The 14,893-nt window shown below is 40.4% G+C and overlaps 2 protein-coding genes across 5 annotated transcripts in view; both read right to left on the bottom strand.

Moving 5' to 3' along the window:
* The window catches only part of slc29a3 (solute carrier family 29 member 3), an 11,744-nt gene extending 4,912 nt beyond the window's left edge, over window positions 1-6,832 (bottom strand). The window contains exons 1-4 of one of the 2 annotated variants that reach the window (XM_010730228.3): window positions 6,690-6,832; window positions 5,675-5,794; window positions 5,155-5,581; window positions 4,075-4,157 (exon numbers count right to left, since the gene is read on the bottom strand). In XM_010730228.3, coding sequence (XP_010728530.2) covers window positions 4,075-4,157; window positions 5,155-5,478 — 407 coding nt within the window. In that variant the 5' untranslated portion in view covers window positions 5,479-5,581; window positions 5,675-5,794; window positions 6,690-6,832. The remainder of the gene's footprint in view (window positions 1-4,074; window positions 4,158-5,154; window positions 5,582-5,674; window positions 5,795-6,689) is intronic. The other variant, XM_019270224.2, reaches the window with a different exon arrangement.
* A 3,331-nt stretch (window positions 6,833-10,163) lies between these two features.
* Window positions 10,164-14,893, bottom strand: part of unc5b (unc-5 netrin receptor B) — a 45,939-nt gene continuing 41,209 nt past the window's right edge. For all 3 annotated transcript variants that reach the window (XM_019266230.2, XM_019266229.2, XM_019266231.2), the window contains 6 exons: window positions 14,697-14,871; window positions 14,362-14,601; window positions 13,522-13,671; window positions 12,845-13,009; window positions 12,549-12,727; window positions 10,164-12,064 (listed from right to left, as the gene is read on the bottom strand). In XM_019266230.2, the coding sequence (XP_019121775.1) occupies window positions 11,899-12,064; window positions 12,549-12,727; window positions 12,845-13,009; window positions 13,522-13,671; window positions 14,362-14,601; window positions 14,697-14,871 (1,075 nt within the window). In that variant the 3' untranslated portion in view covers window positions 10,164-11,898. The remainder of the gene's footprint in view (window positions 12,065-12,548; window positions 12,728-12,844; window positions 13,010-13,521; window positions 13,672-14,361; window positions 14,602-14,696; window positions 14,872-14,893) is intronic.

Raw genomic sequence — 14,893 nt, 5'->3', positions numbered from 1 at the left:
GGGGGGGGTAGGGGAAGGAGTGGTTATGTGTATCTTGGCCTGTTACTGCTTCACTGAGCAGAATTCTCAGAGCTTCACTGTCAGTAATTGCAAATTTGCATCACGTGGGTGTTGGATTGCTTGATGGGTGCAGTGATACTAAAGCCTCACATGTTGTATAATGTAGACAACATGGTGGGTGTTTGATGCCCCCCCTCCCCTCAGCTACATGTGATTCCTGACTGCACTGTGCTAAGAATGACTGGCATTACTTTTAGCAGTATGTCTGATCCTTAAAACAAAACTTATTTTGTAGAAAAAAGTTTCGTGGTGTTGTTTTAAGGAGCTGATATAGAGGTAATTATTCTGTGCCTCCCGCTTACCTCCCAGTGTTTGCACTCTTCCTACTGTTTGTAAATCACTGCATTTCTAAACATTTTGAATTCAATTGTTGTCTGCTTAAACCCTGAGCCAACTGTGGCTGAGCTGTACATTTTTAACAATTAAAATGATCCCAATCCCTCAGTTTAATTTCTTTTTTTTTTCTGCCAACTGAATGTAACTTGTTTCTGTCATATAGGCTCCTTGATAATTACAAGGTGATCATTTCTGCAATCATGCCTGGGTTAAGATTCAAAACTACACATAACTTTTGATATTGAAGGCTTGTATGAGAGTGGTGATTTTAGCCTATAATCTGCAGATTGCATAATGGCTGCCAACCATTTCTTAAAAGGACAGAAACAAGTCTTAATTCCTCTGAGGTATTTGCTTTAATCAATCTCGCTCTCTCGAGATTAAAAACAGTGAAGCATTGCAAAGTTACCTCAGGTAATGTAAAAATGGTGAGCAGTAATGTAGTAAATCATGTAGTTTCTGAGAGGGATGGAAAAAGGACTGCTTTTTGTTTGTTTTTTTAACATCCCAGATAGCAAAAATGCATACTTAACTTAATTATAAATAGAGACAAAGGCCTGTGGTTGAATTTTTACTAAATATTAAACAAGTATACAGTGGAAACAAATGCAGATTTGAAATGATAGTGGAAATGTTGAGTTTAGAGTCTGACCATGCTCTGTACATTTTCTACATAGACACAAATCGACTTTTCAAACTATCCCTCAGTAAAATGTGTTGCATCTTACTCATCTGCATATTTCTATTAGATGAACTAAAACCGTTAATACCCTCATTTATCATAATTTTTAACCCATTAGACCAAATCAATTGTGTAATGAAAATACACAGCTTTATTGTTAAACAGTGTCCCTCATGGACTGCACTGAATGTTTCTGAAGGTCACTTCCAGATCTTAAATATGTAGAGGACATCATGGAAGACGAGCACATCGTGACTTACAGCAGTGTAAACATAAACACACCTTTTAAAATCTGAGGTATGGAAGGAGTTAAGGCTTATTAGAGTGGAAATGAGCAGCACTTTTCCCTCATGGCAGACAAGGCTTACTAGTGCACTTTGTAGTTCCAGTATTCACACTGTCCAGCTACTGTCTGCCCCGTAGCTGGAACATACCACTGCAAAATGACGAGGTCATTGCTTAACTGTTCAGATGAAATGCACGAGAAGCACAGAGAAAGCTGATCCAACAGCCAATCCCAGAGTGAGGAAAAAGGACATGACCACTCCTGTGGCCTCTGCCAGCTCCCGTGGTACCACCTTAGGCCCATAAATCATTGGCAGAGTGCCTAGGTAGCCATTAGAAGACCTAGCAGGCAGTTAAATACTACGGGATACAAGTCATGGTTGAAAAGCACAGTGTGGAGATGGTCCCTTGGCTGGTAGTTACAGAAAATTAAAAGTGGCACCATGATGGAACGACACAGCACCAGTACAGGCAGGAATCGGCTGGTGGACCAGGTATCTGCAGCCACGCTGTGGCCTGCCTGCCGCAGAAGTCTGCTACATGTAACGGAGGAAACTAGTGAGGGGCACAAAGTAAGTGTTGGCCAGATGCTCCCGCTGTCTTTGTGGACAGACTGGATCCCAGAGGACACAGCAGGGAACACCATGATAGAGACGCAGAAGACGTAGAAGACGCTCAGGCCGAGCACCCACGTCTTTCTGAGGATAGGCTGCAGTGGTGGGACAGAGACTGTGCTCCCTGTGCCTGTTGCTGCTCCTCCCTCCTCATCAACCTGGACTCGTGCAGTTGCTGCCAATGTATGGTCTAGAGAAAAGAAGAAAATGCAACATGTTTTAGATTTAGTTAACCTTTATTTAATTGGTCCAGCTATGAAATAATGATGATTCAATGATTTAATAATAAAATTTCTTTATTAGGTTATAAGCGCATTGCTACCGAATCAATCAGTTGCAGCACATTTTTTTAGTTATTTTGAAGAAATTCAGTAATGGCACCATCTGGTGGTAATATGAAGTATTGACCGGGTGTCAGATAATAATACATACTGCTTAACCTAATCTATGGCATCCAAATTCAGATTCAAGTAAACTTTACAGGACAAGGGGGGATGTTATCACATATATTATAAATAAAATACAGGTCTGATATTGGATACTAGGCAGTGGATGTATCTGTATGGGAAACCAGAATGTCTGGCTGACTGGACTGACCTGAGTATGCCACTTGGGCAGCAGCAGATATGAGATGATGCCAGAGCAATGATAAAATCAGCTGTCAGGAAGTAGGCCGAGCGCTTCTGTCACACCTTCGCCAATGCCAGGTCCGCTATTGATGCTACTGCACTCAGAGTGCTCCCATTGCCTGGCCTGAGATGGAAATAAAACCTCAGCTATGGGAATAACAGCTCATACAAATATCCCAATATATGTGCTCCAAAATGATGTACGCCATATGTTCTATGGAACTGTCAGAAGTTCCCCATTTCTATTGTGTTTCTGTCTGTCCTGTTGATTTCACCAGAGTGTGCCCACAAACAGGGCAGGTCCACACACTAGTAGCATAACCCTTTATAAGCTGCTAAATAGTGCACACTGTAGCAGAAAATGATTAATTGTGTTAACTGTACCTGATATAAGGGCCTGAGAAATCCTCATGGGGAAATGCCCACTGGTGCCAAACACGCTGCCGGAGAAGAGGTTGGAGGCTCCACTCACAAACGCCACACTGGCTAGCGTGCCAATAAAGAACTCCGTCCTGCAGTGACACGTCCACCTTCACCAGCACCGTGGTCACCACAAACACAAGCAGGATGATAAAAAAGACGACAGGATCCGACCATTTGGAGACAACCTATGGACACACACAGAGTTCTGATAGCAGATTGCAAGATCAGCTGATCACAAAACAAAATGAAGCAGATGTTTTGTGCTGTAAGTGCCTACTCAATCTTTTTTTAAGCAACCCGTCTAGAAAAGCATCAACATCCTGTGTTTAATAACAACACATGTATGTGCCAGTAGTATTTGCATATCGTAATTAACTTCTGCAGTGTGACTTCAGAGAGTAAGGGACATTCTGAAATAAACATTAGCTGCAAAAGAGTAACTACTATGAAAATATCTGTCACACCTTCACCATCCTAAGAAAAAAACAAACACTACGAAAGATTCTGAGGGGATTTAAAAGTGGTAAGCCAGAAGTATACCTGTATACTCTGCACTACACCACTGAGGAGGAATGAAAGTATCTATTCAGTTTTCATAGTGGAAATGAATATTCTACATATCAAAATAAGTTGACGTGTTAATGATTAATAGATCTCAAGAATGAACATTTCCACAAGTAATTCACCATTTGGATAGTAGATATCCTTAATTAGAACAGTCGGAACTACTCAAAACAACTAGTGATAAATGCTGCTAAAGGGGGTTGTCTCAGTGTTGTTTTGTTGGAACAAGTCAAACATTTGGTTTGAGTACAGGCAAGATAACAGAACATCCCCTTTGCTCCATGTTATCTCAGACTCAAAAAATGTAAAGAGACACGAAACAGATAAAGGACACAGAGTTCATTACATTATTGTAATAAAGAGTCCATAGATTGGATAAATGTGATGTTTTAACATCCAGAGATAAGAGATAAGAGATATGTGTGTGTGTGTGTGTGTGTGTGTGTGTGTGTGTGTGTGTGTGTAAGCGTGGAGAATAAACCTGTTAACTAGGAGATAGTTGAGAACCAGACACAGCACCGAGGGCACCGTGGAGGCAATGGACAGGTAACTTTCAAAGTAGTCCTGCGAACAGTTAGAGAAAGACAAAACATTTGAATGTGCTTCACACAGTGTCTCAAGAAAAGTAAGAGGAAGTGAAAATAGAGGAGAGAAACTCAAAAATATCTGATGAAACCGATATTGTTTCTTCCTTATCTCTGCTATGGATTTGTAATAAAATCAAATGAGGTCAATCAAGCATTTTTCTCAGATCCATCCTGACCGGTTCATGGACTACTATCAGCTGTTTGTCTTGTCTAAAATAACAACCTGGCATTGGCAAGTACACAATTCATTCAAAGACAGTCCTTTGTTGAGAATCTCAACAACATTCTTTAGTGCTTACTTGACTATCACATGGGTTCTCTACACCTTCTTAACCATTGAATTCAAGGACTTGTCAAGGCACAGCTCCCTCAAATTCAATGACCCAACACAGCATAGCTTGAGACAAGGATCATGGGTAATTACTGTTTCAACACTAGGAGAATGTAGCCTATACTAATTTTGAAAAAATAGTTTTTAAAATGTAACATCTAGTCTTGCACAAAATATATAACCTGAAGCACTTTTAATGACCCATGTCTATTTATGTCTATTATCAAGATCTTTCAAGGCCCTGGTTTATTTCTCACCTAAATCTGTATACTTTCAAGGATCTGTGGGAACCATAATCACAACACACCGCATCGACAAAGGCTAGTCTTTCTAAGTGTGTGTACAGATACAGCCTGCCTCCACAACATTCAAAACAAATAAAGAAAAATTCCACATGTTTTGCAGGCAGATCTATTTGACCACCCTGACTTAAACATCATCTTTGTTTGAACCTCAAGAAGCCTCTTGGCATTTCTAATTACGTTGTAAGGGTTCTCTGTCAGACGTGAAAGGACACTCATTGTTCTCATCGGTCACAGGATTGTCACAGTACTATAAAAAGCACACAAAATCTTCCTGAGTGTGCACACTCACACACACAACAAGCATAGCTGCAGTTGTATTTTATGTCCCTCTCACTCACACTGAGGTCTGAACGTTGCTCCTTATTGCTGCTGTGGTCAGTGTTGTTACTCAGTTTGTAGAGCCAGTAGTGTTTAGCTGTTATAAAGAAGTTCCAGGGCAGCAGGGAGCCGATGCCCATCAGAAAAAAGATGATGTACACCAAACAGTAAGAGTCTTCTGGATTGTAGCGCACCACCAGAGGCACTGAGGAATGCTTTGGCAGGAGTGATGTAGTGGGACTCTGGTCCTCGCTCTCCTCATCCTCCGATGTTTGGTGGTTGCCAAGACCAGTTGGAATATAGGAGGAATTGAGGCTGGGCTGCACCGGCTCTGTGTCATCCATTTTCACAGAGTACAGGATTCTCACAGAGTGAAGACGAGAGGAAAAAGGGAAGGTTGAGAAAGTGGAAGACAGGAAGTGTTGACAGAAAGCCAAAAGCAGAAAGCTGTGAAGGAGAAGAAGAAAAACATGAGTTAAAAGGAGGAAAAAAAACAACGCTACGAAATAATGTTATTGCAATAAGTTTTAAGATTCTTACATTTACGTGTGCTTGTCCAGAGAGTAAAAAACAGACTGTGTATGCTGTGCAGCCATAGTCTGCAGGGATATCTGTGCTGTAGTGGGTGGAGATCAGTCCAGTTGTCCAGATCCTGTGATGCTGCAAGTGCAAGGAGTCACATATAACCTTGAAAATGATCATTCAAATCTGGACATAGTGACAGGTATTTTCCTAATAATGTCTTATAAGAACAAAAATGGAGAAGCTGTACTCTGAAAGCTTTAACAACAATATTAATGCAGTGCTGGAATCAATACGAGTCACGGCGTGGCAATTTCCACACTGTGGGATTCTTCTGTGGTAAATGCTCCATTGGATAAAGCCACACACCAGCATTTGACACACATTTTCTCTCAGGGAGACAGCATTTTCTCTCGAGGCATGTGATTGTTTGACTCATTGTGCTGACCGTGTCATCTCACGTCTGCAACTTTTCTGCATACTGAAAGCTCACGCGTGAGAAAAGGTTGTGAATGATGCATGGAGGAAACAGTCATGAGATGGAGAGAGCTGCTGCACTTGGACAGAAATAGACTTCCACCAGCACCACTTGCTTACACAATATGAGGTTGTTACTTTAACTATTTAAGGAGGTTAAAGGAAGTCTGACGTGACAGTAACAAAGCTGATCTTGCATCCTAAAGTATCATGTGTACCACTAATGAGGAACCAGTATTCACATGATGTTTGCCCAAGAGGAGTCAATTACACTTCAGACAACAGTGAACAATGTGTCCGTGGTGTCTGAGGACAGCTGCTTTCTTCAAAGGTTGACTGCAAAACCCTCACACAGCTGCTCAGTAACCAGCCATTAGTCTTCTTCATTAAGGTCTTCAGGCGAGACATGTAAAGATTTATTAGTCTTTTGTTCGCTGCGTGCAGTCAAACGCGTAAACTAACACTACCTGTAAGTTAAGAGAGGGTGTTGCTAAAGTACCCGCAGTGGTAGGTAGCCGTCTGACATGTTACCTGTTTAAATAAAATACAAACATACCTCACTGCTGGACACTCACTGCCTGTCGCTCCTGTTTTTTGTACAAGTGTTGCGCTGAAACGAAAAAACCCATTTCACAAACCGCAAGCGTTTCTGTCAGCTGACAAACAATTATTCAGCCGAAACTAGCAACAACAATGACACTTCCGGCAGGAATCCTTCAGAATAAAAATGTTATCGACATAAATTCTAAACCAGACTCACTCCAAGTGTTTGATAAATGTAAGAAACAATATTCTAGACGAAGCCAGAGCATAATTCAAAAAGTACGCTGGACGTCAATATTAAATCATTAGAGTAAAAAGTAATCTATGCTTTTATTCTGAAGGCCAACCGACACACTTGTTCCTGATATACACGGCAGCCTTCTTTTCCGGTACAGCTTGTACAAAATAAAAGCCCATATTTAGAATTTTGATTTAATTGAATTGAATTAGAATGACTTATATATGACATATGACATGACATAACTTGCCAAATAATACAGCATTAAGTGATACCCTGTTTTTCTGACAGATGCTACTAATTACTAAATACTTAAAACGCAAACAAATAAGCAAAATAAATAAATAAAAGCACAAATTGGTGCAATGTGAAAGTCTGAATGATAACAATCTGTATATGTTTATATTATAGCAAGTCTGTAATGTAATTGTACTTACCACATTCAAATGTACAATTTGAAACTTGAAACCTGAACAGAGTTTTTTCGCTTCTTCAGAAAAAAATACTAGAAAACCTACAAACCATTTCTCAGTACTTAACCTTTAGATCATACAATTTGTAGCAGACAGCTATGTCCATGTGGAACATTGCCTGGTATTGAAAGCTACATTTTAATTGTTCATAAATAGGTGTATTGTATTATGTTTCCAAATACATAATACTATTTATATGTACAACGTTCGTGAATCTTTTAAATATCACATGCAAATCATTACACCATCAACAGACTTATTGGCTCAGAAATATGAATACTATGTTGTTGTGGACAAAGAAATGTTTAACAGGAAATATATCCTTAAATTTACATTTTTCCCATTGTAGCACACTGAAATAGTTTGTTTATTTATAAATTCATATTCATAAATATGCATACTTCTGTCATATTGTAAAAATCTCCTTTTTATTAAATAAAGATTCAACCTTTTCTTGAAAAGCATGAGTCTTTACCAGGAGAGGGCACCACAGGACAGCATATTCAGTAGCAGTTTATTACAGCCCTCTGGAATATGAAAACAATACCTGTAAGAATGATAATTTAAAAAATGACTACAAATCCTTTTAAAAGTCAAACATGACACCAGGTGATTTTATGTCTTCAACTAGACTGTAAATTTGCAGACTCTTGGCTCTCTATAACACGTGAGTAGACACCGCTGGACTAAACAAATCATTGTCAAATGAATCACTCAATAAATGTGAAGCTTATCCAACTCACAGCTGCTGACCTGCTGTCTCCTCCTTGCCGACAACAGATCTAATTGTGCAGGACAAATCTGCACAAATAATACACTTGAACATTTTATTCATTTCACTGTGAGCCTAAAATCAGATCTCACACTCTCCATGTACTCATTATGCTGAACATAATTCTAAGCATTCATTAGATTCCCATTTTTTTCAATTTGTTTTTAAGAAAGGTGCATAGGTTTGTATGTTTTCATGAAAGAAAACTAGCTTTGTAGTGTAAGCCTTTGATACTGTATGTCACACATATGGTCACACTCAGAAATTACTATCATCACTTCATAATCAAAAAGAAGATTATGTGTTATGAAAGCTGTCGATCATGCATGAACTGGCATGACATGGAGTTTCTTCTTAAAATAGGTTTTACACGCCTTCAAAATAATATAATTCTCACTGGTTATTTATTCGCTAAAAAGTAACAAAACCATCCTTTGTAGATGTGAGGGGTTGGGTTGAAGCCGCAATCAGCTTTTATACTTCTTTCACCACTTTGTGTATTATAAAAGGTTCGATTAACTCATGCACTGAAGGGTGACATATCAGCCCTCAATTAGAAGTGCATCTAATGAAACAGGTGCAAAGTGTTGCCTGCCATTTAGACCATACTGCAGTGCACACTCACCACAGATGACTCACCGGGATATTTGTTCTCATTGTAAGAGCCTAATCTGACGAATCCCTGCACATCCTGCTCTCGTAAAAAAAAAAAAAACTGAGGTTAGAGCGCTGGATCTAAATGCCCAGAGTCAATCCTTGAAGACCACCATTAGTGTCTCTAAAACCTTGTTAATTTGAAGGCCGGAGAGCCTGCCAGTTAAAAGCTTCCAAAGCTAAGTGGACCTAAAGGGAATTTCCATTGAGGTGTGATGAAAAGAGGGACAGGATGAGAAGGTCTGCATTTTTTGTGTGTGAAAATTGGGTGTAACTGATAAAAACACAGATGCTGTTTAACAGTGATTCTTGTCCCCAAACAAAGCATGCAATTTGGTCTATGGATTTTATGCACACTGCTTCAATATTGTATGGTTTTGCCAAAACACATTACAATTCAATAACAACAAAACACACACAATTGTTAAACTAAGAAATATAATTTATTGCATAAAAATTATATTTAGTTACAGGTAAGAAGGCTAGACGTTTATTTACAATTGTACTTTACAGAGAGATAAAATAATGTTACTGAATCCATTTTGTTTTTTTCGTAAAAATGTCTGTCTTCTTGAACAACGGCTAAATTGTTCTCTTTGATGGGAGCGACGAGGAATCTTGTCCAGCTCCAGCATAAATGATCCAGAGCTATGGCCAAAGATCCTACAGATACTCAAGAAATCTGGATGAATAAACACTGTATTCTACAGCTAGCCAGTGTCTGTAACAAGATTTGAGGAAAGAAAACAAGTCCTGCAGTGTTCAGGGATCCAAAGTACTGAACTGGTCGTGTTCAGATATTTCCTTACAGGGGTTAGGGTTAGGTTTTAACCCTAGACCTGCAGGGCACAAGTTCATGATGTCAGTCACAAGTTTTGTAGCCATTACGCCATACTTTGTTTTGTTCTCTCATATGTGCTTTTTCAGTAATAGCTTCCTGGGTCAGTGATCCAATTCTTCCGATCCAGATGGAGAACACCTTCACCAAAAATGCTAAACCACTCTTAAACCACTTTAGGATACAAAAACAAAACCCTGTCAATGCCCTGATCTGAAAAAATAGAATTACTCTTCCAGGAAACAAAAGAAGTCAAAATGCTTCGCTTTGCTTTTGTACTTGCATAGCACTTACAAAGAGAAATGACAGATCTTAAGCGTGTGCACATACTTATTGCACACCCACCTGCCCAAACATACCCACTCACTCAACACATACACACACTCACTCATCACATACGCACTTGTGTTTTTAGTTCATTCACACCAAACAGTGGCATGACTCACTGCTAAAGAGGAGGGATACTGCCTGTGTTTTGGTTTCTGTAGTTTTCAAAGATAGGAACACTTTTCTTTTTTTTTTGCGTTAAGGGAGAAAAAAAGACATAGTAACACACAGAACTTAAGTAATGACAACGTTGCAGATGACAGCATTTCAATTTCCGTCGAACAATAACTGACAGAACAATATTGATAATGCAAATAGCTTGAGGACCCTGACCACAAAGCAGGCGGCTTAGTAAAAAGATTAACAATATGTTATCAAAACGAGAGAGGGGAGATGATTTACAGGGCGATGGATGGACAGATGGACACATTGGTAAATGGTGGACAGAGAGTTTGAAATGGTTAATTTTGAGGTAAATCTGATGGTCCCTTTCTGCCTAGCTGATTCAAGGCAAGGCTAATCTATTTTGTAATATTCATCTCATGAACATTGGAAACTGTCCTCAGTCGCAGCACAGCAAAATGCCTACAGTATTTTCACCTGGACATTTGACCACCTCTAATCACGTTTTACAGATTATACATTTTTTTTATAGATACACAGTATTAAAAATAACAAATGAACATGGTTCTGTTATTCACAACTGAGACACTGTGCACCTAACTCTCTCATTTGGCCTGCTCTACTAGAATTAAAAAATAAAACACAGCAGCTCAGTAGCCTAAACAAGCACAGATGATAGAACAGGTTCTATATGATCGTAAACAGCAATGGCATCAGAAAAAAACAAACAACACAACAACAAAAAAAAAACAATCCACAAATATGGATAATAACATAAAGAGCGTTCCCCAAAGGAAACTTTTAAGGGATGACCAGAGAGCTCTCCTGCAGCTTATTCTCAACAGATTGGAGGAGTGTGGCAGAGCGATAGAGGAATGCAGGGACAGATGAAAGAGAAACACCCCTGTGAGTTAGAATGATATGCCAAGGCTTTGAGGCGTTTGTTGGTACAATATAAAGAGTCAATCTTAAACAAACTTCACAATTCACCCTCCTATCACAAAGAAGAGGCAGCGTTTATTTTCAGCCCTCAAACCTTGAAGGTTCGGTCCTCATATGATTTGTCGACAGTTGAAGCTGTTAGACAAGAAATCCTAGCCTGTCTGATTCTGAGCCAGTTAATGACCAATTTGTCCATGTGTGTGAGTGTGTGTGTGTGTGTGTGTGCGTGCGTCTGTGTGTGTTGGTCTATGTGTGTCTGTAGCCTGAGGAGGTTGCAGACAGGTCGTTGCTGCCTGTCATTCACTGCACACACAAAATGAAAATGGAAAAAACAAAAGCCCCTGCCATGAGGTGAGATGGTGTTAAATCATGCACTTTCATGCTGCTACTGACACATGGGTAATCCTGTGTTAGCGTTTGTGTGTTGAATAAATTGATTTTTTATTTTTTTTTATATGTCCCAAAGCTTCACGATTTATACACAAGAATAGTATCGTTTTCAATCCTTGAAGAAGACAGTCCACACCGCATATGACAGATGATTTAACACCCATTTTTCACCTTCATACCCTAAAATTGGTTTCACATCTCGCAGATGTGACAATGCTTTGGAGGGAGGATTCAAGCTGAATCAGGTTAGCAGTTAACATGGGATGGCCTGCACGGGAATGGTTAGTATGGAGCTACAGTGGCTGATCAGGGGGCAGAGGTAATAAAGTACATGTGAAGGAACCATAAGCTTGCAATTTGTGCCTGGATATGCATATTCTTAGGCAGGTATTATTTTCTTCATAGTGGTAAAAAAAACAAAAACAAAAAAAGAAATCTTGCTTGCTCTCTCGGTTCCTTGACCAATCAACAATCCCCATCTGTTGTCATGACAACTAGCACCTCACTCTTGCCCATCTCTTCCAGTGCGGTCGCCAGAGAGACCAGGTCTGCGTCAGCTTGGTGACAAGCTTCCCATAAGTCCAGAAGAACACCTGTGGGGCTGGGCTTTGTTGCAAAGTAGTTCAAGTACCTGAGGGAGGAAAGAGGAAAGAAGGTAAGAAGAAGGACACAATAAAGGAAGCACAATGTTATACTTACACTAAGTCATCAATACGGTTACAAATACTGCAGCTACCACTTGATTTTGACATACTGACACTCAGTTAACTATCATATTTTACAATGCGGGATTAGCTATATGGAAAGAAATATCTTATGAAATGCATGGCTGAATCATATTCACGTACTCAATATTCAAGTATAGAATAATGTTTTCACAGTTGTTAAATTCTTGCACTTATGTTGACCTAAACTCACCTTGAAATTCTCAGCCTCAGCCCTCTTGAAATCATAAAACCTGTATATAACCTCAAGCAGTGAAAATCTACACATGACACCTTCTACACAATTCTGAGTTATCACTTGACAGTAGGATTCTGAGTATGAACACTGGACTCTACAGCTAAAGCGTGACCAAAGCTGCCTTTCAGACATAAATATGAGTCAGATCTGACCTGTCAAAGCCCAGACTGCGTGCCAGTAGTCTCCAGTCACATCCGCGAGCACTGGGTGCATCCAAACTGGCACAGATCTTCTGCCGGATGGAGTCAGGCAAGCGAAAGGCATAGGGTCCCACTTGAGAGGAAGGCAGGCAGGTGCCTCCTGAGGGGAGGGGCGAGTGCGGTGGTAGAGTCTGGATTGACAGAGAAGATGACAAGCATTGAGGCCAACCTTTGTACTTTTTGCCACAGCTGTGTGGATTTCGAAACAACTTTATCTGTGTTAGCACAAGCATTATTTCATTTGTCACCTCCTGAATATCCGTGTGCAGCTGGAAAATCTGTCCTTCCCCTTCCACCTGTCGAACACAGATCTTGCAGGCGAGCTGTGACACGGCCAGGCTGCCTCTCTCCAGGCTGAAGGCGCAGTGCAGGGGTCTTTGACTCCCGCTCCAGATGTGATAGAACGGAATCTCCTGTTAACAATGAAATGATTTAAAGGAGGAATGCTGTAAAAGACGCTCTCTACACTGTGAGTAAAGTGTCTTTATCCTGAGCAGCACAATCAGGAAGGAATATGATAGGAATGGTTTCCATTCAGGGAAAGTGCAATATGCTTTATTTTGATATTGGGTTTCCACCAACTCGGTATCCGTGTATCAGAGGACAATTTATTTCTAAAGAGCACCGTCCATAAATTAGGACTACTATCAGATTTCCTGTTTGTTTATTCAGAGTGTGTGCAGACTTCAATCTTGGTGCTGCGGCAGAGGGTTTGGATGTTTACAACAGCAGTGAAGTCCACCAGCTGTATTTCCTGAGGAAACAGCCGTTCTACTGTAGTCAAACCACAGTTTCTGTTTGGGAGTTATTTTAATTAAGGCTGACAATTTATCTGCTGATGTTTTGCACTCTGTAGGCAGTAACATCTATAAACACTACACATATTAACAGGCTGTTATCTGCTATCTGCTAAAATGTGTCTCACCTGATACTTTGCCAGCAGTTTACTTCTCCAGTGAGTGTGAGGAATGTCGTGGATGGACAGGCGCAAGTTGTGGTAGCTGTCTTTGAAGAGCAGCGGCTTGGGATCCTCCAGCAAAACTCCACCTAGACTCCTTTCCAAATCCAGCACCTCCTGCATAGAGCAGAGAGAGAAAGAAGAAAAGCTTAGGGGACATGTTTATTTTATCAGACATATTAGAAGAATAGAATAGAATATAGAAATGTATAAAAGCTAACAGTTTGAAAACTGCTTGAACTTTAGCAGCCAGAAATCATGTAATGTGATGCCAATAAGCTGCAAGCAGCACGCTCATGTTTACTACCCCGGCTGGTCTGTGAACACTTTACACAAAAGGGACTGAAAGAGGAAAAACATTTAACGCCAGCCAGTCCAACTTTGTTTGGAAGGAGTGCTCGCTTGCTGTTTAGTATGAGGTTTGTATTGTGCTGTGCTATTTTGAGTCACTGCTTCTAGTGGGCGAGGTTCAAGATTCAATATGTGGCAGCAGAATTTGATTTAGTTGAGTGGATGGGACTCCTTTATTGCCCAGGACTCTTCTTGAAATATGTTATATTAACTTTCAGAGTTATTATCCTGTGTCATACCTCATAGTTCATTATTTTATAGTATATTTTTTGTCTTTGCATGTCCAGGTCCCATGTTGGATTAAATCTTTTGGTTTCATTAGCTCTATTATAGCTTTAACTAAAGCTGACAAGATGGATGTATTTATATATTTTTAAAAATAAACATCTGGTAATGCACTTATTATTATTCACACTATAAGTATTGTATTGCCACGTTAAAACAAACGAGCATTACTTTGAGTGCATGTGGGGTGTCATGGATACAGTAGATCCGGAGGCTGTAGTCCAGGGAGAGGCAGGGTGCTCGGGGGGCAAACAGTGCCAGCTGCAGGCGTTTGCAGGCAGGCTGTGGCGGGCAGGACTGGCCCACTAGACCGTACGTTCCTAGCTGCTCCATGAGAACATGACAACACTCCTCCTCCAGCTGCAGATAGCACGGAGACGACAAAGTCTCCTCTCCCACTGTCAGCACCTCCTGAAAAAAAGGTCAGAGTAGGTTTCAGTGATGCCACATGGATGACACACAACCACACGGCGGGATATCCATTGTTTGGTACCAGGTTGTCTTACCTCCCATGCCCCCTGGTGTGTCTGTGTCTTGAGTGTGAGAGTCCAGTCAGGTGTAGGTGTGTCTAGCTGGGCACAGTGTGGCAAAGTAAGAACCACAGGGCGATTCAGCAGCATACCTGAAGGGCCACAGCTCACTACAGGACTTAGCACAGTCTGACTGCCCTCAGAGGGTAGCCTGTAAATGACATACACACACA

The sequence above is a fragment of the Larimichthys crocea genome, chromosome III (assembly GCF_000972845.2).
Source record: "Larimichthys crocea isolate SSNF chromosome III, L_crocea_2.0, whole genome shotgun sequence".
Classification (NCBI taxonomy): Eukaryota; Metazoa; Chordata; class Actinopteri; family Sciaenidae; genus Larimichthys; species Larimichthys crocea.
The sequence above is the reverse complement of the archived record's forward strand: the minus strand, read 5'-3'. Positions and strand labels throughout refer to the sequence as shown.